Source organism: Diabrotica virgifera, chromosome 9 (assembly GCF_917563875.1).
Source record: "Diabrotica virgifera virgifera chromosome 9, PGI_DIABVI_V3a".
In the NCBI taxonomy this organism is placed as follows: domain Eukaryota; kingdom Metazoa; phylum Arthropoda; class Insecta; order Coleoptera; family Chrysomelidae; genus Diabrotica; species Diabrotica virgifera.
This window is the reverse complement of record NC_065451.1, coordinates 48,859,671-48,882,177: the sequence shown is the minus strand read 5'-3', so window position 1 is coordinate 48,882,177 and position 22,507 is coordinate 48,859,671. Positions and strand designations below refer to the sequence as shown.

The window sequence follows — 22,507 nt, the reverse complement described above, 5'->3', positions numbered from 1 at the left end:
AAAAGCAAATAATAGGTGTTTCAAACTTATTATTTAATTCTTATCGTGTAATATTTACAACGTAAAGAAGTAATTGACATAAAGAAGTAAAGAGTAATTATGAATGACAGTTAACGGCATCCTACGTTTGCTGTGATTGGTCGTTATCTTCACGCATTCAAATTTGGTTTCAGGATTGGATTGTAAAATTGAAACCGTCAAAATTCGAGAGTGTGCTAACTGATCCTTTAACTAAAATTTTTCTACCGTTTTAAAATTAAAATTATGTTTACTTACTTTTTTCTAATTGCATCAATGCATTTTTGTCGTTGAATCACCTTAGCGACAGGAAAGTTGTAGAATACACAGTTACTATTGTAACCAGTATTTCGACACTCTTTAATACAACAACTTTCGTGAGACATTTAAAAGCTATAATATGCAACTCTTAATGCAGAACGTCAAAAAGCAAATTTCCAGTAAAGGTTTACAAACTTGTCATTACTGACGCTCGCGAATTTGTAATTATCCCCTCTACCTACGAGCTCACAGCGTATAGACTATTTTCATTTATACTGCTCACAAAATATTTGGAAGGCCTTATCAATAGAATATGGTAACATTCTGTCTAATAATTCTTAACCTAACACATTGTTTAAACAATGAAGTATTTTTAATGGGAAATAAGCCACAATTTTACCAAAAAAAAATGAATTTATTAACGTTTCGACGCCTAAGTCGGGTGTCGTTGTCAAAATACAAAATAATACTAAATAAACAAAAATGTTGTTGCTTAGTAAAAAATTCTTCTAATAATTTATTTAATTTGACTCATTTATATCGGCAATTCAGGCATGTATTATACGTTTTAAAGTAGACATAGCTCCAGAACAACATTTTTTAAACAACTTGTAGGTTCTGGTTTTTAATTTAAATATTCTTCAAACAAATTTTAATATTTCTTAAACCTTTTTTAGTTGTTTTTGTCAGTGTTCCATCTAGAAGAGCCTTTTTTATACGTATTCTAGTATTATTAGCCCAGTCGGGATAACATTTTACCTTGCATTAGGAGCTGCCCCAAATTTTATTTTTCAAATCTATAGAGGGGGTCAGTAGTAGTGTAAATTTAAAATCTCGACTAAATTCCACTGTTGAGTTAGCCGCCATCTTGATTTTAAACGAGAACCGTTTTTGCTCAATATCTCCGCCATTTTCGACTTTTCGATAAAAAGTGTAGACACTGAAATTGTTGAAAATACGATTTTCTATAATTTCGTTTATTATAATTTTTTTAGTGCGGTCGATATTTTCCAAGTTATGGGGGGAAAATAGTGACAGTTAGAGCATAATTATTCAATTATTGAATTATCTCGTTTATTATTAATTTTACAACAAACATGTACCTATACAAAAATGAAGAGAATTAAATTTTGTATAATTTTGATCTCTTTAATTCTTTTGATAAAATCAATATTTAAGGTAGTACGTATGCCGTACAGGTGCGAGGGTAAGACCTGATTGATTTTATAGCAATTGTATTTATTCAATATATCCGCCATTTTCAACTTTTCGACAAAAAGTGTAAGGACTGAAATAGTTGGAATTACGATTTACTACAATTTTTCGAGAAAACCTGTGGCGGGTCTACGATGTGGGGGGGATGGGAAAATCTACCCCAACAGGGTCCAAAATTTAAAAAAATTGTTGGAATATAAAAATATATTAGCTGACATGAAACTTAAAATGTAGACAGACAAATTCAACCAATAAAACCCGCTAGTTAATAAAATGAAGTGAACTTAATCCATATGCATATTATAAGTTATTATTTATGTCTTTTATGTACTTAGTTTGGTTGAAGTTTCAAAAATTATAAAATAGTATTCTCTTTATTTTTGTTTATGTACAACTATGTCGTGAAGTTAATAATAAATAAGACAATTCAATAATTATGCTTCCCCTCCGCTTCCACTATTTTCCCCCTTAATTCGTAAAATATTGATCGGATAAAAAAAATTTTGCAATAGAAATTGTAGGAAATTGCATTTCCAACAATTTTATTTCCTACCATTTTTGTCAAAAAGTTGAAAATGGCGGAGATATTAAGCAATAACAGTTCTCCTTTAAAATCAGTATGGCGGCTCCTGAAACCGCGGAATTCAGTCACGATTTTAAATTTACACTACTACTGATCTATAAAGGATAGGATTATAAAATTTGGGGCAGCTCGGAAACAAGATGCAATTCAATAATTATGCTCCCCCCACCACTTTTTACTATTTTCCAACTTATCTCGGAAAATATCTATCAACCGCATGAAAAAGCTTGTAAAAAAGAAATTGTAGGAAATCATATTTGGAACAATTTTAGTTAAAAATGGCGTATATATTTAACAGAAACAATTGCTATAAAATCAATCAGTTCTTACGAACGCTCCATTACCGCATAAGTACTACCTTAAATATTGATTTTAGCAAAAAAATGAAAGAGGTCAAAATTATACAAAATTTAATTCTCTTCATTTTTGTATGGGTATTCTTTTTCTCATGATCATCTTTCAGTGCGTCATAGTTTTTCGATTTCTTTCTAACGCATTAAATTGTATGTGACAGAAAAAAACGCACGTCGATGTAATCGGTGACATTTATAACATTTATTCTAGTTATTTTAGTTGTCGATAGATGGCGCCATAATAAATAAAATAATTTTTTTTTAATTAGAGAATAATATTACAAATATAATCTGTATAATTTATAAGACTATACAAATCAAAGAAAATACCATTTTATAAATGCAAGAAACACATTTGATTTGTTTTTATACCAAATTGAAAATAAAATGTGACAACTGTCAGATTTAACTAAAATGTCATGTTAGAATAAATGTCTATTATCACGGACTTACCCTTTTTCCTATCATTTGTTACGCACTGAAAAATGCTCATGAAAAGGAAAATACATATTTGTTATAAAATTAATAATAAACGAGATAATTCAATAATTGAATAATTATGCTCTAAATGTCACTATTTCCCCCCATAACTTGGAAAATATCGACCTCACGAAAAAAATTATAATAAACAAAATTATAGAAAATCGTATTTTCAACAATTTCAGTGTCTACACTTTTTATCGAAAAGTCGAAATGGCGGAGATATTGAGCAAAAACAGTTCTCGTTTAAAATCAAGATGGTGGCTAACGCAACGGTGGAATTCAGTCGAGATTTTAAATTTACACCCCTATTAACCCCCTCTATAGATTAGAAAAATAAAATTTGGGGCAGCTCCTAATGCAAGGTTAGGCCTGTTATTCGTCTAAGCCGACTGGACTATATTATGTTATTACGTTTCATTTGACATTATTTTATAGCCTTATAAATATTCTTGTAGTTTATTTTTTTTTAATTTGTGTTATTAATTTCTTATAAGTTATTAGGAAACATAGGTAAACAACACATCAAACTTAATCTGAAACAATTAATCCTTACCACCAAAAAAACAGACCAAAATAAACACACACAATTAAATAATACAGGGTGTTTCATTGGGAAACGAAAATACTTTAACGGTGAATAGAGGTCAACAAACCGGTTCTATATACAAAATTTTTTGCCCTGCCGACTTTTATAACCGAGTTACAGGGTGTTTTATCGATTTTGCCCATTTCTTTCCTAAACCATAACTTTAGAACCGCCCTGTATATTTTTTGATATTTGGTACATATATGTCTCATTCAAAACCCAAACGACCGACATACTAACCATAAGAAAAATCCAGGTCCGGATTAACAAAAAATTATAAAGTAATTGTGACCTTAAAACAATACCCTGTATATTGAAATTTTGAAAAGCTGTTTGCATATTTGAAAAGATCACAAAAAAGTAAGTTTAATGGTTCGCTTCAATTTTTCGGCGAGACAATTTTATAACTTTAATTTTGAAATTATATTGATTTTTTTAAGAACTGTGGCATTAAAAAGCAGGTATTATTAACTTTTAGTTATAAATTATTAAAGTTAATGAATAAATACTCATTCTAAAAATAATCAATACTTATTTGCCACATTGGAACGACCCAATTACTAATGACAAGAAAAATCCAGGTCCGGATTAACAAAAAAATATTAAGTAATTGTGACCTTGAACCAACACCCTGTATATTGAAATTTTGAAAATTTGTCTGCGCATAAAAGAGCATAAAAAACTGTGGTTGAAGGTTCATTTTAATTTTTTCGCCGTTGATTTAATTAGGTACATCAACTTTGAAATTATATTGAAATTTAACTCTGAGATTAAAAACCAGGTATGTATCTTTTAATAATCTTAATATAATCTTATTAATTAATATCTTTTAATAATTTAATGTTAATGCATCAATACTTATGATAAAAATACTTAATACTTATTTACTACGCTGGCTTCATGGATTCTCTGGATTTGTAGCTGTATACACATCATTAAAGATTAGAATTGCGAGAATTGGGATATTTTAATAATTTAGTAAAGAATTAAAAAAACAGCTATATCTAATAAAAAAAAATTCGTTTAAACAATTCAACATAAATTAAAAATATTTGAACTATAACAGTTGCTCAAAATGTCCGCTATTTTGTTCGATGCATTTCCTTGCTCGTTTTAAAAGAATTCGAATCGATTTTCTAATTACACTGTGAGTGTTCTTCATTTTTTGGCAGCTTCTTGTGACCTTAACAGAATTAATCAATATGAAATTAAATTATCTGCGCAAAAATTTGACATGCACCTTTTAACGTAGTTTTTGATGCTCTTTTAAAATCCGTAAACAAATTTTCCAAATTTCAATATACAGGATGCTGTTTCAAGGTCACAATTACTTTATATTTCTTTGTTTATCCGGTTCTGGATTTTTCTTGTCATTAGTAATTGGGTCGTTCCAATGTGGTAAATAAGTATTAATTATTTTTAAAATGGGTATTTATTCATTAACTTTAATAATTTATAACTAAAAGTTAATAATATCTGCTTTTTAATGTCAGAGCTCTTAAAAAATTCAATGTACTTTCAAAATTAAAGTCATAAAATTGCTTGGCCGAAAAATTGAAGCGAACCATTAAACTTACTTTTTTGTGCTCTTTTGAAATGTGCAAACAGATTTTCAAAATTTTAATATACAGGGTGTTGTTTTAAGGTCACAAAATTATAAAGTAATTATTACTTTATAATTTTTTGTTAATCCGGACGAGGATTTTTCTTATGGTTAGTATGTCGGTCGTTTGGGTTTTGAATGAGACGTACGTGTACCAAATATCAAAAAAATATACAGGGTGGTTCTAAAGTTATGGCTTAGGAAAGAAATGGGCAAAATCGATAAAACGCCTTGTAACTTAGTTATAAAAGTCGGTATGGCAAAAAATGTAGTATATCTAGAACCGGCTCGGTGACCTCTATTCACCATTAAAGTATTTCCGTTTCCCAATGAAACACCCTGTATAAAAGTGACTAAAAATATATATAAAAGGAACGTTAAAACACAAAGAAATCCATCTACGCTGGAACTACGGTCGCTACGCTGTGCGTTTGGCCCACGCAAAAAGGACGCAGTGTGGGCATAGCATATGGATATGAAGCCTGGGTCATGAAGGTTAATATGTTGAACAAATTAGAAGCCTTCGAGATGTGGCCATAACGTAGAAAGCCCAAAATATCATGGTTTAAACGCATTTCAAACATAGAATTCTTAAACATAATAGGTCAAGTCGAAGGTGACTTGACGAAGATGATACAAACGAGAAAACTTGAATACCCCGGGCCTATAATGAGCGGTATCAGATACTGGATACTGCAGTTAATACTCATGAAAAGATCGAGGATAAAATAGAAATTCGTAGGAAGAAATAATATTCATGGCCCCGAAACCTTCGTCAGTGCAGTGGCGGCCGGTCAGGGTCGGCAGTGTCGACCCACACATTTATAGATTTAGATTTTTTTTAATATTCAAATTAATCAGAGTTGATGTCATTTGTATCTGTGAAATAAAAAAATCTGTCAGATAATACAGACTGAATTTTATTCATGGTTTTTAAAAGGATTCGCACAATCCGAGCGTTATCTCTGCGCATAAGAGACTTTTCAAAAAATGAATGATCCAAGCCATTCATTTGACTGTTTTCGGCAAGCCGACCCCAGCTCATCTCGAGCTTGACGATTTACACGTAAATTTCAACGAAATACGAGTCGAAGAGCAACGAAACGTATAATTCTCTCCGTAAGCATTAAGCGGCAGGTACGGCACATTTAAATCTGCCGATGTTTCATTTGGAAGCATCGGCAGAAATTGTAAAAAATATTCACGCCGTTTTACGTCGTTTAATCGATATTGTAATTTATTTAAGTTGTCAGGAATTATCATTTACGGAACATGATGAATCGGAGCATTCGTTAAATCAAAGTAATATAGAGAACTAATAAAATTGTTTAAGAAATACGATTTGAAATTTTTCTATTTTTTTTTCTGATTCAAAGATATTTAGCGGCGTGTCTAAAACAGTACAGAATGAACTAATATAATCAATTAGTTACATTTTGAATAACGTTATTGAATCTGAGATTCTGAAAACCATTTGCTTTTCGCTAGAAGTAGATGAAACTTCTGATTATCATGTCATTCACAACTATCAATTGTTGTTCGATAGGCGTTACGTGGTAATATTTATGAGAGGTTTTTAGGTTTTACAGACGTCAATAAAAGCAATAAGGCAGAATATATTTTTGGTGTTTTAAAGGACAGATTAAACTTTTTGGATATCAAAAATAAATTGGTAAGGCAAATTTAAGACGGCGCTGCCGTGATGTCCAGTGAATTGAATGGTCTCCAGGCAAAAGTTAAAACTATTGCACCACAAGCTTTATTTACTCACTGTCATGCGCATAGAATGAATATAGTTTTGCAGGATATGTGTAAAAAAATTAAAGAATATCGTCTTTTTTGCCATTTTAGCTCGCCTAAACGGACTACTGTTTTATAACAATTTGTTTCGAAAAAAAAAAAGGAAGTTTGTCAGACGCGATGCAATTTTAAATCTCGGTTAATTTTCACTGTAGCAGATTTTCGTGAACAGCTTTTTGGAAGTTTTTTATTTTATTATCGAAGGCGACGATTTTGAAAGCGGTGATATCTCGATACGTGAAGCAATCGGTTTGAGAACTTTATTAAATGATTACTCTTTTAATATTCTTTTAAATATTTTTAAGAAAGTGTTTGCCCAAACCCATTCGATATTCATTGTTGTTCAAAATCAGTCAATTGTCATTATTTATTCCAAAAATAACATAAGAAAGCTGGTGCAAAATCTCAGAGATTTTCGTAATGAGAAGTTTCCAGTATATACGCAGTGACGTTTTGGATTCGCTTGATATTTTTGAACCACCCCAAAAAAGACAAAGGCATGATACATATCTCGAAAAACGAGTAATTTTGATATTTTGGATACCTGCTATTATGCAAATAGATACTCGTTTTTCGAATTTTGGAGATTTGCACATTTTTGACCTCTTTGATAATTCAAAATTTAAAAGTTACCTTCGCCAAAAAATTTCCAATATATTTATTTATAAGTTACTTAAAAATTATGCTGATCCAAATATTTTCGTTAAATGGGATAAGTTACAAATATGTATAATTTTATATAGTAAGTACTGCAATTCACTACAACAAACTGTTCATAAATTCTCTTATTATCACTAACTTCTGCCTCAAATGAACCGATTTCTCTTGTCTCAAAATAATCAAAATGTATTGTCGAAACACTATGGCACAAGAGAGAATGTCAAGTAAACCAAATAAAAAAAGTCTCCTATGATATGTAAGCCTTTTAATTAGATGATAAAGGGTGAATGTACCAATTTCCGACCAAACTAGTTATACTTCCTCTCAGTTTTTGCTCCATCACGAACTTTATTAATAGCATTGACCAAATCGTCTTTAGAATAATTTTTAGGCATCTAAAACAAATAGTTTGATTACTGTACCAATTTATGACCACCATTTTGATCCAGTAGCCGACCACTGGTCGTTTATTGGACAGAAATTAAATCTACGTATAAAAATTAAAGTCCCCTATTCGTACTACTAGCAACAGCCTATTTAACAAATCATCCGTGGATACAAACCCAAACCAGAAAGCGACCAGCTGGTCGTCTAATGGAAAAATTTTACAATGATGAACCATAAAGCGACCACCATAAATTAATCACTTAGTTACAGATATTTCGGAAAATAATAAGTTAACTGTATTTATTACACTTTTATTAACGAGTAACATCATATTTCAACATTAAAAAAGTTAAAAAAAAACATTCGATGTAATTAGATAAAAATTGCTTACCTTCATGTGCATCTAGTTACACGCACACAGATTTAACCTATTGGCAGTGTTGCCAATACACCAAAATTCCCACTTCCTTTAAACTTGCTTTGGATAAGTCAACGAAATTTCCCTACATACCTAAGGCCACGTAGTATATGTGGGCTGTGCAATAATTTCTGAACGTTCTAAGATTTTCTTAGTTTTAATATTTGTTTAAAGAGTGGTCGGTAACTGGTGCTTGGTCGGTTACTGGTGCATTCACCCTACCTATATGAGCAAACAAAAAAATCTTGCCGACCCTGTCTCTAAGGCCACGAGCCGCCACTGCGTCAGTGGACTGGTTGCTCAGCAAATGAATTGTTACATGTCGCGCAAGCTCGAGAACAATATCTGCAAATCGTCATGGAGCCTACCCACCACTAAAATTTGGGCACAGTACTCAAAGAAGTAGAAGCTTTTTCTTTCATTGGTTCTTATTTTGATAAAGAACTTCCGTGTTTTTTTACATTTTCTGCCTCCTAGGTATTAATCTCCTGGCGATCCTTATTACACATTTCTCTATTGGCTTCCGTTATTGTTCTTCTTATTACTCTTTTTCGCGCCAAATATTTGAAGTTGGATATGATTCTTTAAACGATCGGGAAAAAAGGGTACAATATAAAAAAATTATTTTCAAAAGGTAAAACAATTTTATTACTCAAATAACTTAAAAATGTAATTGAAATGCATTATTCAATAGATGCAATAAATAGACCTTTAAAGAAGTTTGGTTTCAGCAAACTTTTTAGCAAGATCTAAAATATCCAACGCAGGTATACTGTTGTTACCTGAAGCTTGAGCAGAATCTGGCTTGCCACCACCTTTTCCACCAACCTTTTTGGCTACTTCTTGGACCCATTCATTTGCTTTGAGGCCTTTTTCTATGGCACCTTTTGGCACAGAAGACAGACAAAATACCTTGTTAGAATCGTCATCAACCGTCAAAAATAAAGCTGAAGTTTCGGGACTTAAGGTTCGTACTTGTTTCAGTGCTGAATCTAGAGCCTTAGTATTATTAAAAGCCTTAAGTTCCTTGACCAAGATGGGTATGTTTGGATTTGTTTTCACGAATTCTTTGATTTCTTCAACAACTTGGTTTGCTACTGCTGCTTTGGCAGCACGATCTTTATCGTCTAAAGCTTTTTTAAGGTTCTTTAGGATATTTCGTATTTCTTCTTTCTTCCAGTACGGTATTAAGGCATGTGATACTTCTTCAGTTAGTTCTACGATACTTTTGACGTATTCTTTAGATTTAGCACCTGTTTTATCACTATCAATAGTAGATTTCAATTGGTTAAGTCTATTTTCTAACAATTCAGTTCTTTTAAGAGCCTTAGTGGCTTCTGGTCCGGTTAATGCAACGATTCTTCTTATTCCTTTAGCAATAGCTTCTTCGCTTGCTATTACGAAGTCTCCTATATGACCAGCATATTGAACGTGAGTACCACCACAGAATTCAATCGAAGTATTATCACCATCTGGGCTGAAAGGATCCTTTTCTAGCTGGTCAACAGGAAGTCCTATAGACACAACTCTTACAGGATCTGGATAAGTCTCTTCAAAGACAGCACGAAGTCCTCTGATAGTTTTTGCTACGCCTAAACTTGAATCCTTAGCGAAGACTTTGTTATTTCTGGAGATGAGTTCTTTTGAGTTTTCCTCCGTCTTTTTAACTTGATCAGTCGTCATTGCACCTTTATTGGTAAAGTCAAAACGTAACTTATCTGGAGCTACAAGGGAACCTCTCTGGTCAGCATCGGTGCCTACGAAAGTGGAAAAACGTAAAATGTAGGTATAGCATTAAAAGTGTATTAGAAAAAAAGAAGTTTTTAAAGATATCTGTGGTTGTTTGCCAAAAGCTGATATGTCCACTTTTTGTGATTTGCACTTTTTTATGCCAGCTGATACTGTGCGATTATATGCTACGTCTGTCCAATGCAGATAGAATAGAATAGAATGAATTTGGTCAATATATGTCAATATAAAATTTGTTTTTTTTTTAGTCAAAAGAATGGTGATAAATAGTACATATGGCCAGTACACTGTGAAATGAAGTTTTCCTTCCATTTTTAAATCTGGATACGTCCACATGACCAAATCAAAGTGATATGTACCGGGTGTCCCAATAAGAATGGCTCTCGGCCATATCTCGGGAACCGTTTATAGTACAGATTTGAGAAAAAAATATTTATAACAAAACTTGCCTCGGGAAAAGCCTGGAAATTATTTTTATAATTCTAGGTCCATCGCTAGAGGGCGTAATTGAATATCGAAAATTAAAAAATCAAAATTTTACAAAATTTACCTAATGAAAGGGCACTGGAAATCCAATCATCGTATTCTTCATAAAATTCTGCGCATATTATATTTCACAAAATTAAGTCTACCTTTGCACATAGGAGGTGGGGGTGAGTGGGAACCTTCTTATGAAAAAATGGCTGTAAGTCCGGTTCTTCTAAATCGAATATTGCATACTTGGTCTTGTTGAAAACAGCTCTTTTTCGTCAATGTAAGTGTCTTATTTTCGAAATAGCCTAGTAAGTAATATGCAAGCTAGGAGGCGTTATTTAATTATTTTCAGAAATCTAGTTTTCTTTGGAAAATATTAAATACAAGTATGCATTTTTAATCGCGTATTACAAAATTAGACCAAATTAGCAACATAATACCGAAAACCGTATGTCTATACCTTTTTTTTATCTCGAGATATCTTAAGAAATGTGTAAATTTTTAACATAACTGTTAGGTACTGTCACCGGTAAACGAGGTTAAAGAAAAGTAGTGTGCTGTGGAAAAAAAAATAAACATTTTTCCAGATGTAAACGTATATAATTAATTAAAACAACAATAAGACAAACAACACTATAAAATATAACAAAGAAATAAAAGCAACTAATTACTTAGTCTTAGTGACTGCCCAAATGTTCAAATTTTTGCCCATCATTTTCAATTCAAGCATTTACTCTTTCAAGAGTAGATTGAATAGCAACAGATTTAACTGTTTTAGACTTTTATTTATGGGGACGGATTAAAGACCTTGTTTTTGCCGCTAGACCCACTACTCGAGAAAGCATGATCTAGAATCTAGAGAATACGAAACGCCATTCAAAGTATTGCGAAAGCAGAAATTGAGACTGCTGTTCAATCTACTCTTGAAAGAATAAATGCTTGCATCGAAAATGATGGCAACAATTTGAACATTTAGGTCGTCGCTAAGTAAATAGTTGCTTTTATTTCTTTGTTATATTTTATAGTGTTGTTTGTCTTATTGTTGTTTTAATTAATTATATACGTTTACATTTGGAAAATGTTTCTTTGTTTTTTCCATAGCACACTACTTTTCCTTAACGTGGTTTACCGGTGACATTAACAGTTGTTTAAAATTTACACGTTACTTAAGATATCTCGAGATACAATAAAGATATCGACATGCGGTTTTCGGTATTATATTGCTAATTTGGTCTAATTTTGTAATACAGAATTAAAAATGCATACTTGTATTTAATATTTTCCAAAGAAAACTAGATTTCCGAAAATAATTAAATAACGCCTTCAAGCTTGCATATTATTTATTAGGCTATTTCGAAAATAAGACACTTACATTGACGAAAAAGAGCTGTTTTCAACAAGACCAAGCATGCAAAATTCGATTTAGCAGAACCGGACTTACAGCCATTTTTGCATAAGAAGGTTCCCACTCACCCCCACCTCTTATGTGCAAAGGTAGACTTAAACTTGTGAAATCAAATATGCGCAGAATTTTACGAAGAATACGACGATTGGATTTCCAGTGCCCTTTCATTAGGTACATTTTGTAAAATTTTGATTTTTTAATTCATGATATTTAATTACGCCCTCTAGCGGTGGACCCACAATTATGACAATAATTTCCAGGCTTTTCCCGAAACAACTTTTGTTATAAATATTTTTTCTCGAAGCTGTACTATAAACGGTTTCTGAGATATGGCCGAGAGCCATTCTTATTGGGACACCCGGTACACTTGGAAGTGGATTTATCAGTATTGTGCTGAAGCTATTTTCTTGTGGCATTTTTATAATCAAGTATATTCAAATGGGAAATAAGCCACAATTTTACCTAAAAATGATTTTATTAACGTTTCGACGCCCAAGTCGGGTGTCGTTGTCAAAATACAAAATAATAATAATGGATTTATCAGCTTTTGGCAGACATTTTTTTCTATATTTCTTGAACTTATCTTGTTTCTTCAGGAACAGTATTTTTTTTATTTTGTACAAAAATTTTGTTTTTAAAAATGTTTAACTGTCTTATGTTGGCAATTTTTTTTTGTTTATTTAGGAAGCTTACATTTTTAGACTATAGATTTACAAGAAATAAAAAAGCATACTGAATAAAAATAAACATAAAAACTCACTGAAGGTAGTGTTGAAGTGTGACAAACTTTAAGGGTAATTCTACATGAAAAATTAATTATTAATTTTTTTTTAACTGACGATTTATTTATTGCGCTAAAACAGGTTGATATATTATGCAAATTAAATTTGGTGGGTTTTAAGAGGTAGTTAGTGCGCATTTTTTGACATACAATTAAGAATTTTATATTCACCATTGGCGCGCATACGGGTGATAGTCTGAATTTAAAAAAAAATAAATAGTACGAGATATATCAAATTAAAAATCATTTTTGACTTCCTCGTTCAATTTGTGATAAAAAAATATATCATCCGTTTTTATACGACGCGCCGTTTATATTATTAGGAATGTATAGAAACATTTCGAATATCTGTAAGCGTTAACTTATTTTTTTTTTATATATAAAAACGGATCTGCATTGTACGGAATTCAAAAATGTTTTTTAATTTAAAATATATCAGCGGCGTACTTTTTTTTCTTTAAATAACTTCAGACCATTACCCGTATGCGCACCACTGGTCAATATAAAATTGATAGTTGTATGTCAAAAATGCGCAATACCTACCTCTTAAAACCCACCAACTTTTATTCGCTTATCCCAACCGGTTTTAAAGAAATAAATAAATCGTCAGTTTGTAAGAAAAATTTCAATTTTTTTATTTTTATATAATATATTATTTTTCATTATTTTTATTAATAAAGTCTTTCTAGCGTATTTATGCCAATGAAAACGTTATATCCGCCAATTTTTTGCATTTTGCAAAATTACCAGAGAATTTTTATAAAATTTGTAGCTAGCTTAATATTTAAACTCATATGGATAGCTGTAAGAAAATTAAACTGAAAACCAAATATGATATTTCTGAAACTGTGATTTTATAGACGTCATAGAAATTTGAATTTGCTCTCCTGAAAAGTAGCAAAAATTGACATATCAGCTTTTGGCAAACGACCACTCATATTAATAGTATACCTTAGTCACTGAGTATAACGTACCTAGTACTTTACGCAAGGCATAATTCAAAACGTGAGTACCGGTATGATTGCTCATGATCAATCGTCTTCTGTTGTTATCAATATGTAGACTAACTTTGTCGCCCTTTTTTAAAGTTCCTTCCAAATTTCCAATATGAATAATGTAGCCTCCTCTGACTTGCACATTTTTCACTGAGAATTCCACACTTTCGTCTCCAACTTTTACGATGTATCCAGTATCGTAAATCTGGCCACCTACAAAAGAATGAATATACAGAATCGAAAAAGGACCACAAGATACAAAATAACAGACGGGCATCATTTTTTAAGATAATTTTAAACTAGATCATAAATATGGTAACATATTTTTTACCGAGTATGTCGTGCTCGTAAAAAGGAGCACATTTTTTATAACTTATTTTTAAATTTTCCTATACAACTAATAGAATTTGATAACTGATGGGATATTGTAAAAAACTTCTTGCTTATACTTCTACAAATATTTCAAAATCAAAAGTAGCCAAATCAATCTAGTCCTTCTTGAGTTATAAAATAAAAAAATATATAAAAAAATAAGAGTCAGAAAAATGGAGGGTATAAGATAAAATTGGAGGCCACCAGAAAAAAAGTGAGGGAATCCGAAAAAAATGAAGGCGACGGGCAAAATCACTATTATCTTATAACAAGGCAGCCGTCCATCATTTTTAATGATTATGTCACTGAGACTTCATAAAAACAACAAACTGGTGTCTTGGTTTAATTACCCACAAAATTACTAAATTAAGTTTTATGATGCAAAAAATGCTTGCGGTAGATTTAAGACAAGCGGTGTAACACATTTAGTTACATCTCATCGATATGGCTTTAATTAAAATTAATTATTATTTTAATCACTCAATCAAGTAACTACTACTCATACTCAGATCATATACAGTGATAAACGAGCTAATAACCGGCAAAATAACGCAAAAGATGGACTAGATTTTTTGCTTGATTTTCGTCATAATGCCTCAGTGTTAATATTTTCATATCTCATTATATGGTGAGGACTAACTGTTTTCAGGTCGTATACGCAAAATGAATTATTCAGCTCATCACTCCGCTCTTCTTTATAAAATAAATCGCATCAACTGAACAGTTATACATTGTATTATCCGGGGAAAAGGCGCAAAATGTCGTTTGTCAAAATTTTGAATGAGTTTTAAATGTATTCATTTTTTCGAATCCTGAGAAAACTAATAAGTGTTTTTGAAAAATTTAAACGCAGAATGAAAGATTACGTTATTACCGAGGGCCGAAAGCCCCTTAGAATAAAAAAAGTTTCTTTTGAGTGAAATATTTGCAATTAAAATCACACTAAATTTCCTCTTCTATTTTTATCCCTGTAACTTATTAAAATAAACTTTACATAGAAGTTTTCAGGGACTTTCGGCCCTGAGTAATATTGTAATCTGTCATTATGCGTTTAAATTTTTCAAAAATGATGAAAGGGTTGCCAATGCGAGTCCATTATACTAATGGATATAGGAAATGAGTCAATACTCGCAATCTTAGAGTTTGTATGTTTTTTAATAGTTGTTATACAATCATGAGGCAACCGGTTTCGAAGCTTACAATATAGGTTTCATCTTCAAAACTTGTCAGCTGATAAACAGTCTACTAACTAACAGACTGTTTCAGGTATATATAAATGATGCACGAAGTAGCGTTAGAAAACTTAACAACGGCTTACCTCAAGGCTCAGTGCTAGCTCCTTTATTATTTAACCTTTATACGGCGGATATACCTGAAACAAAATCGAGAAAATTCGCTTATGCAGACGACCTGGCCATTGGCTTCCAAGATAATAGTAAGGAAGCTGGAGAACGAGCTCTAAACGAGGACCTAACTACACTTAGTAACTACTTTAAGAACTGGCGCTTACGTCCTAACACAAGCAAAACTGAAACCGGTCTCTTTCACCTGTCGAACCAACTTGCGGGCGATACCCTCAATGTAACTCTAAATGATGCAGCTATCAAACATAACAACAACCCCAAATATCTAGGCATCACACTTGATAGAACACTCACCTTCAAAAGCCATCTTACAAACGCAGCCGGTAAACTGAGAACAAGAAATAATATAATAACAAAACTTGCTGGAACAACTTGGGGTGCTTCTGCAGATACTCTTCGGACCTCTGCTCTAGCTTTGGTTTTTTCAGTGGCAGAATATTGTGCACCAGTATGGTTAAATAGTGCACATACAAACAAAATCGATGTCCAACTTAATCAAACCATGAGATTAATCACTGGAACAATAAAATCAACCCCAGTGAGATGGCTGCCTACTTTGAGCAATATTGCCCCACCAGATCTACGCCGTACAGCAGCATTAGTGAGAGAGTATCAGAAAATTGTAGCCAACATACAATTACCAATCCATCAAGACATACCAGACATCTCAAAAGAGCACCAGCGACTGAGGTCTAGAAATCCTCCAATCAGAACTGCCCGAACAATTGGTGATTCCTATGATATACAAAGGCAATGGTCCACAAGATGGATGCCAACAATAGCAGCAGACTATATTCAGATATCCACCCCAACCCAGGGTTTCATCGGATCGGGTCTGCCCCGGCCCACCTGGACGAGGCTTAATCGCATACGTACCGGACATGGTAAATGTGCTGATTCTCTGTTCAAATGGGGTCGTGCAGAAAGTCCACAGTGTGATTGTGGATCGCTTAGACAGACCATAAGTCATTGTGTTTCAGATTGCCTAAATCGGGCCTACCGTGGAAACCTCCAGGACTTTGTGGAATGCTCCCCAGATGCAATTGAATGGCTATGTAAATTGGACATTAATATTTAGATTCATTCATTATGTTTTGGTGTTTGAATAATATATGTGTATATGTGTATATATGTGTGTATATATGTATATATGTATATATATTATATTTGTGTATTTATCGTACTGAGAAAGTCCATACGCTAAATAAATAAATCTTCAGGCCCAGTACATAGAGTCTTCACCTTCACATATACAAACTACTAGCTAAAATTAACAAAAAGACAAAAATGTACATACATATAAAAACATAAAAACAACTGTGGAGTATTGAACTTAGTAGTCCATAGAGTGTATATTGAGACATTCTGCTATTGGGAGTGACCAGTCTGATGGAAATTGCTTGGTATATAATATAATATAATATAATATAATATAATATAATATAATATAATATAATATAATATAATATAATATAATATAATATAATATAATATAATATAATATAATATAATATAATATAATATAATATAATATAATATAATATAATATTATTTAATGTTAATTAATTTTAATATTTAATAATAATTATTTAATATAATACTTAATATATTAAATTATATACCAAGCAATTTCCATCAGATTGGTCACTCCCAATAGCAGAATGTCTCAATATACTCTCTATGGACTACTAAGTTTAATACAGTTGTTTTGCTTTATTGTATATATTTTAATCAAACCCAAGACATAGTTGTTTTTATGTTTTTATATGTATGTACATTTTTGTCTTTTTGTTAATTTTAGCTAGTAGTTTGTATATGTGAAGACTCTATGTACTGGGCCTCAAGATGAAGCATATATTGTAAGCTTCGAACCCGGTTGCCCCATGATTGTATAACAACTATTAAAAAACATACAAACTCTAAGATTGCGAGTATTGACTCATTTCCTATATCCAGTAGTTTTTCAAAAATATTTATTAGTTTTCTCAGGATTCGAAAAAAATGAATACATTTAAAATACATTGAACATTTTGACAGGCGACATTTTGCGCCTTTCCCCTTAAGTTGTGAGATAAAAAGAAATGAAACTAGTAGAGATGAGAAATTTAGCTACAAAAACCTATAAATTTATATTATATTTATTGATTCCCACCTTTAGACGTATCGGACGAGTTTGGCAACTGCCAATGTGACAATGGCAGTTTTAGTTGACATACTCCTCTGATACGTCTAAAGATGGGAAACAATAAATATAATGTAAATTTATAGGTTTTTATCGCTAAATTTCCCACCTCCACTAGTTTCATTTCTCTTTATCTCACAACTTAATATGATTTCCATCTTTTGCGTTATTTTGTCGGTTATCAGCGCGCACATCACTGTATGTCCAATAGAAGCTTCTCCGTTACACATTGTAGCGCTAAATCCACCATTTGTACCATCGAATCGGGGGTCCCACAAGGCAGCGTTTTGGGTCCACTACTTTTCCTGATTTTACAGCGGATTTATCAGAAACACACAATCCTTTTAAGATGACGTAGCTGTATTATCAATTAGTGAGAATCCCTGAACTGTCCGAGACCTTCACAGTAGAAAAAGGAGTTAGACTGGGTTGCATACTGTCACCAGCATTATTTAACATATACTCTGAAATCTTTAGAGACGCCTTGGACGAATCGGAAGATGGTACTGCAGTAAATGGCGAACTTATAAACAATATTAGATATCTAACAATAAAACACTGAAAACGTTTGTTTTCTATACTTCCACAAAATTTATTACAACTATGTTATTACTACAGCTGTTTCGGCAAAGTGCCTTTCTCAAGTGATATAGTTTACAATGTGTTTGCCTTTTTAAGTCTTTAACTGAAGAGGTTGAGGAGTGGGGAGCTGTTTGTCTCGAGTTGGTCATTCAGAATTATATCTGTATTTTTCAATTTATTAATTTCCATAGATTCTAAAAAAGATAGCTGAAGGCCTTTATTTTGGATATGCAGAATTTGAAACTCTTCATTGAAAGAATGATTATGATCTAGAAGGTGAAGTGCGTATGTAGAAGTGTCTGTTTTTCTATTGTTGAAAGCCCTTTTGTGTTTTGCTATCCGTTTGTCAAAGGTTCTGCCAGTTTGACCGATGTAAGTTTTCGGACAGTCACCACAAGTTAGTTTGTACACACCACTCTGTAGAGGATTAGCCATAATAAGTCCTGCACTGTTGTTTGTGTATATTTGATTATTGAATTCAAAATAGTCTTGATTTATGCAAATTTCAAGAAGGTGTAAAATTTCAGATGCAATGATCGGATTTGTACTATTATGGTCTAAAAGATTTTTAACTAAAACAAATTATTACTAAAACAATTCATTGCATCTGAAATTTTACACCTTCTTGAAATTTGCATAAATCAAGACTATTTTGAATTCAATAATCAAATATACACAAACAACAGTGCAGGACTTATTATGGGTAATCCTCTAAGCCCATTGCTATCAGATATATTTATGAACCAACTTGAAACAACAATTTCTAAACATCCCGTATTTAAACAGTTCTTATATTGGTGGAGATACGTGGATGATATACTAGTATGCTTTACAGGAACTAACAGACAACTTGACCAATTTCTATCATACATTAATTCACTTCATAGTAATATTGAGTTTACAATAGAAACAGAACAGAATAACTCCCTAAACTTTCTAGATGTAACGATTACCAGACTACACAACAAACATGAGTTCTCCGTATATCATAAACCTACCCATACTGACACAACCATACACAATTCATCATCCCATCCTACACAACACGAATTAGCAGCCTACCATAGCATGATACATAGACTGACAGAAATTCCCGTGACAAAAAATAACTTCGAGATAGAACTAAACATCATTAAACAAATAGCAGTAAACAATGGCTATAACGAACAAACAGTTAACAAAATTTTAAATCAAAAACTCCATAACAAAGCCCTGAAAATAGTGTATTCACCACCACAGAAAGAACCCAGTACCTTCTGCTCTCTCACATATACTGGCAAGATAACAACAAAAACAGCCAGATACATAAAAAAGAAAGGAATAACACCAGCCTTCAGAACTAACAACAACTTAAGTAAATATATTAAGAACGATAAAAGCCGAAAGAGAAAGCAACTACAGAGTGGTGTGTACAAACTAACTTGTGGTGACTGTCCGAAAACTTACATCGGTCAAACTGGCAGAACCTTTGACAAACGGATAGCAGAACACAAAAGGGCTTTCAACAATAGAAAAACAGACATTTCTACATACGCACTTCACCTTCTAGATCATAATCATTCTTTCAATGAAGAGTTTCAAATTCTGCATATCCAAAATAAAGGCCTTAAGCTATCTTTTTTAGAATCTATGGAAATTAATAAATTGAAAAATACAGATATAATTCTGAATGACCAACTCGAGACAAACAGCTCCCCACTCCTCAAACTCTTCAGTTAAAGACTTAAAAGGCAAACACATTGTAAACTATATCACTTGAGAAAGGCACTCTGCCGAAACAGCTGTAGTCACATAGTTGTAAATAATAAATTTTGTGGAAGTATAAAAAACAAACGTTTTCAGTGTTTTATTGTTAGATAAAATGAACTTCCATCAAGTAACGGTCGAATCCATCAAATATTAGATATGCAGACGATACAGTATTGCTGGCAGATAGTGCGCAGGTGCTCCAAGGGATGATGGATAATGTTGTAGAAATATGTAACAAATACGGCCTAAAACTAAACTGTAAGAAGACAAAAATAATGATCATTAGTAAAAACACCAACATAAACGCCCAAACTACATTAGGCGATACACCGTTAGAAAGAGTGGAGAAGATATGCTATTTGGGCTTATTTATTTTTATTTAGCGTATGGCACCTGACACATTTACATTTACATATATTTTGTATAAGACAATACATAGGTTCACAAACGCACATCTAACTTATTTACATAGCCTATCGACTCTGGAGTCGCCATCAGGAAATCCTCTGACCTGCCACGATATAATCTTATGGGACACTGTTCTGTGATGTGATAGATGGTTTGTGGTTGTCCACAGTCACAGAGTGGGGATGGTCGTTTACCCCATTTGTGCATCATGTAACCACATCTGCCGTGTTGGGTTCTGATTCGGTTCAGCATAGACCATGTGTTGCGTGGTAAGTTAAAGCCTGGTGGTTTTTGTGTGATGCAGGGTAAGTTGCTATTTTGTTCTTCCATCCATTCTCGAGTCCATGTTGTCGTTAAATTGAACTCACCCTCCACAGCAACCTTTGCTGTTTTTATTGGTGGTCGTCTGGAGCGTAGACGGTTACCGTTGGCGGCATCTATATCTTGATGGATTGGCAGGTTCTCGTTACCTACTATCTTTCTGTACTCACTAGTGAGTGCGTGTATACGTCGTAGTTTGGGTGGTGGAATGTGGCTCAGTACTGGGAGCCATTGCGTAGGGGTGGATTTTATAACTCCAGCAATCATTCTCATTGTATTATTCAATTGGACATTTACTTTGTGTATATGTATGTGGGCTGTTAAGCCATGCTGAAGAGCAGTATTCCGCAGTTGAGAAGACTAGGCCTAAGGCAGATGAACGCAAGGTGCAAGCCGATGCTCCCCATGTTGTGCCGCACAGCTTCTGGATGATGTTGTTTCTGGATTTAAGTTTTTCCGCTGTTTTTGTCAGATGTTCCTTGAATGATAGGGTTCTGTCAAGAGTCACCCCAAGGTACTTTGGTGTTTTATTGTAGACGAGTGAGGGGTTTTCGAACTGAATATTGAGTATTCTTCCTGCAAGCTTGTTATTTAGGTGGAAACTGGAAACCTCTGTTTTCGCAGCGTTTGGTTGGAGCCTCCATTTACGGAAATATTTTCCCACTATGTGTAAGTCCGCCGTGAGGATTTCTTCTGTTTCTTCAAATGACTTACACCTTGTTGCAAGGATCCAGTCATCTGCGTAACCAAACTTTCTTGATCTGGTTTCTGGTATATCAGAGATGTATAGGCTAAAGAGAAGAGGAGCAAAGACAGATCCCTGAGGCAGTCCATTCTTCAGTTACCTTGGGGTGCTGATGTCAGATCCCATGACCACTTGAATCATTCTGTCGGCTAGCATGCTGTTGATTATTCGAGCGGTGGATTTACAGGGGATTGTACGGAGGAGCTTGTATATCATGCCTTCTCTCCAGACTGTATCGTAGGCCGCTGTTAGGTCTATGAATGCGGCTGCAGTTTTAGGTTTTCGCTGGAACCCTGCCTCGATAAATGTGGTAAGTGAAAGAACCTGATCTGCGCAGCTTCTTTTGGGTCGGAAACCTGCCTGATCAACCGGTATTGTTTCAAGCAGCTTTGTGCTAATTCTATTGTAGATAAGGCGCTCTAGAAGCTTAAACGTAACCGATAGTAGGGCTATTGGTATGTAATTCTTAGGGTTGTTATCATTTGGTTTCCCTGGTTTTAATATGGCAATGACCTTCCAGCGTTTGAGTTCCTGTGGTATGATACCGGTCTTCATAATGTCCGTGAAAAAGTGGGCTATCCATTCTCACGCATATTTGCCGCAGTTAATTAAGAATTCGGGATGAATATTGTCAAAACCTGGGGCTTTACCTGGCTTTACATCCTTGAGAGCAATAGTGACTTCTTTGGAAGTGAAAGGGCGGGAGTATTCGGTGTCTGTAGATTGGAATTTTAAAGTTTTGAGCTCTCGTTTTACCTTGGTTGTATGTGGCTTGTCTTTCGGTGCTCTGGATGTTGATACCAGATGTGAGGCAATAGTGTTTGGGTTAATTGTTCTTTTGTTCCTTGTTATAGGAGTTCCGCTTCCTAATTTTCTTAATAGTGTCCATGCTTGCCTGCTTGATGTTTGAAAATTAAGACTTTCTACCGTTTCGGTCCTTGGCTATATTGGCCTTTCGGCTATTTGGGCTGCAATATTAAGGATACTTGGGATCATAGCTACGAAATAAAAAC

General features: G+C 33.3%; 1 protein-coding gene across 2 annotated transcripts in view; it reads right to left on the bottom strand.

Moving 5' to 3' along the window:
• Positions 1 to 8,988: 8,988 nt before the first annotated feature.
• Positions 8,989 to 22,507, bottom strand: part of LOC114340801 (alanine--tRNA ligase, cytoplasmic) — a 45,533-nt gene continuing 32,014 nt past the window's right edge. For both annotated transcript variants that reach the window (XM_028291585.2, XM_028291577.2), the window contains exons 9-10: positions 13,751 to 13,984; positions 8,989 to 10,124 (exon numbers count right to left, since the gene is read on the bottom strand). In XM_028291585.2, coding sequence (XP_028147386.1) covers positions 9,079 to 10,124; positions 13,751 to 13,984 — 1,280 coding nt within the window. In that variant the 3' untranslated portion in view covers positions 8,989 to 9,078. The remainder of the gene's footprint in view (positions 10,125 to 13,750; positions 13,985 to 22,507) is intronic.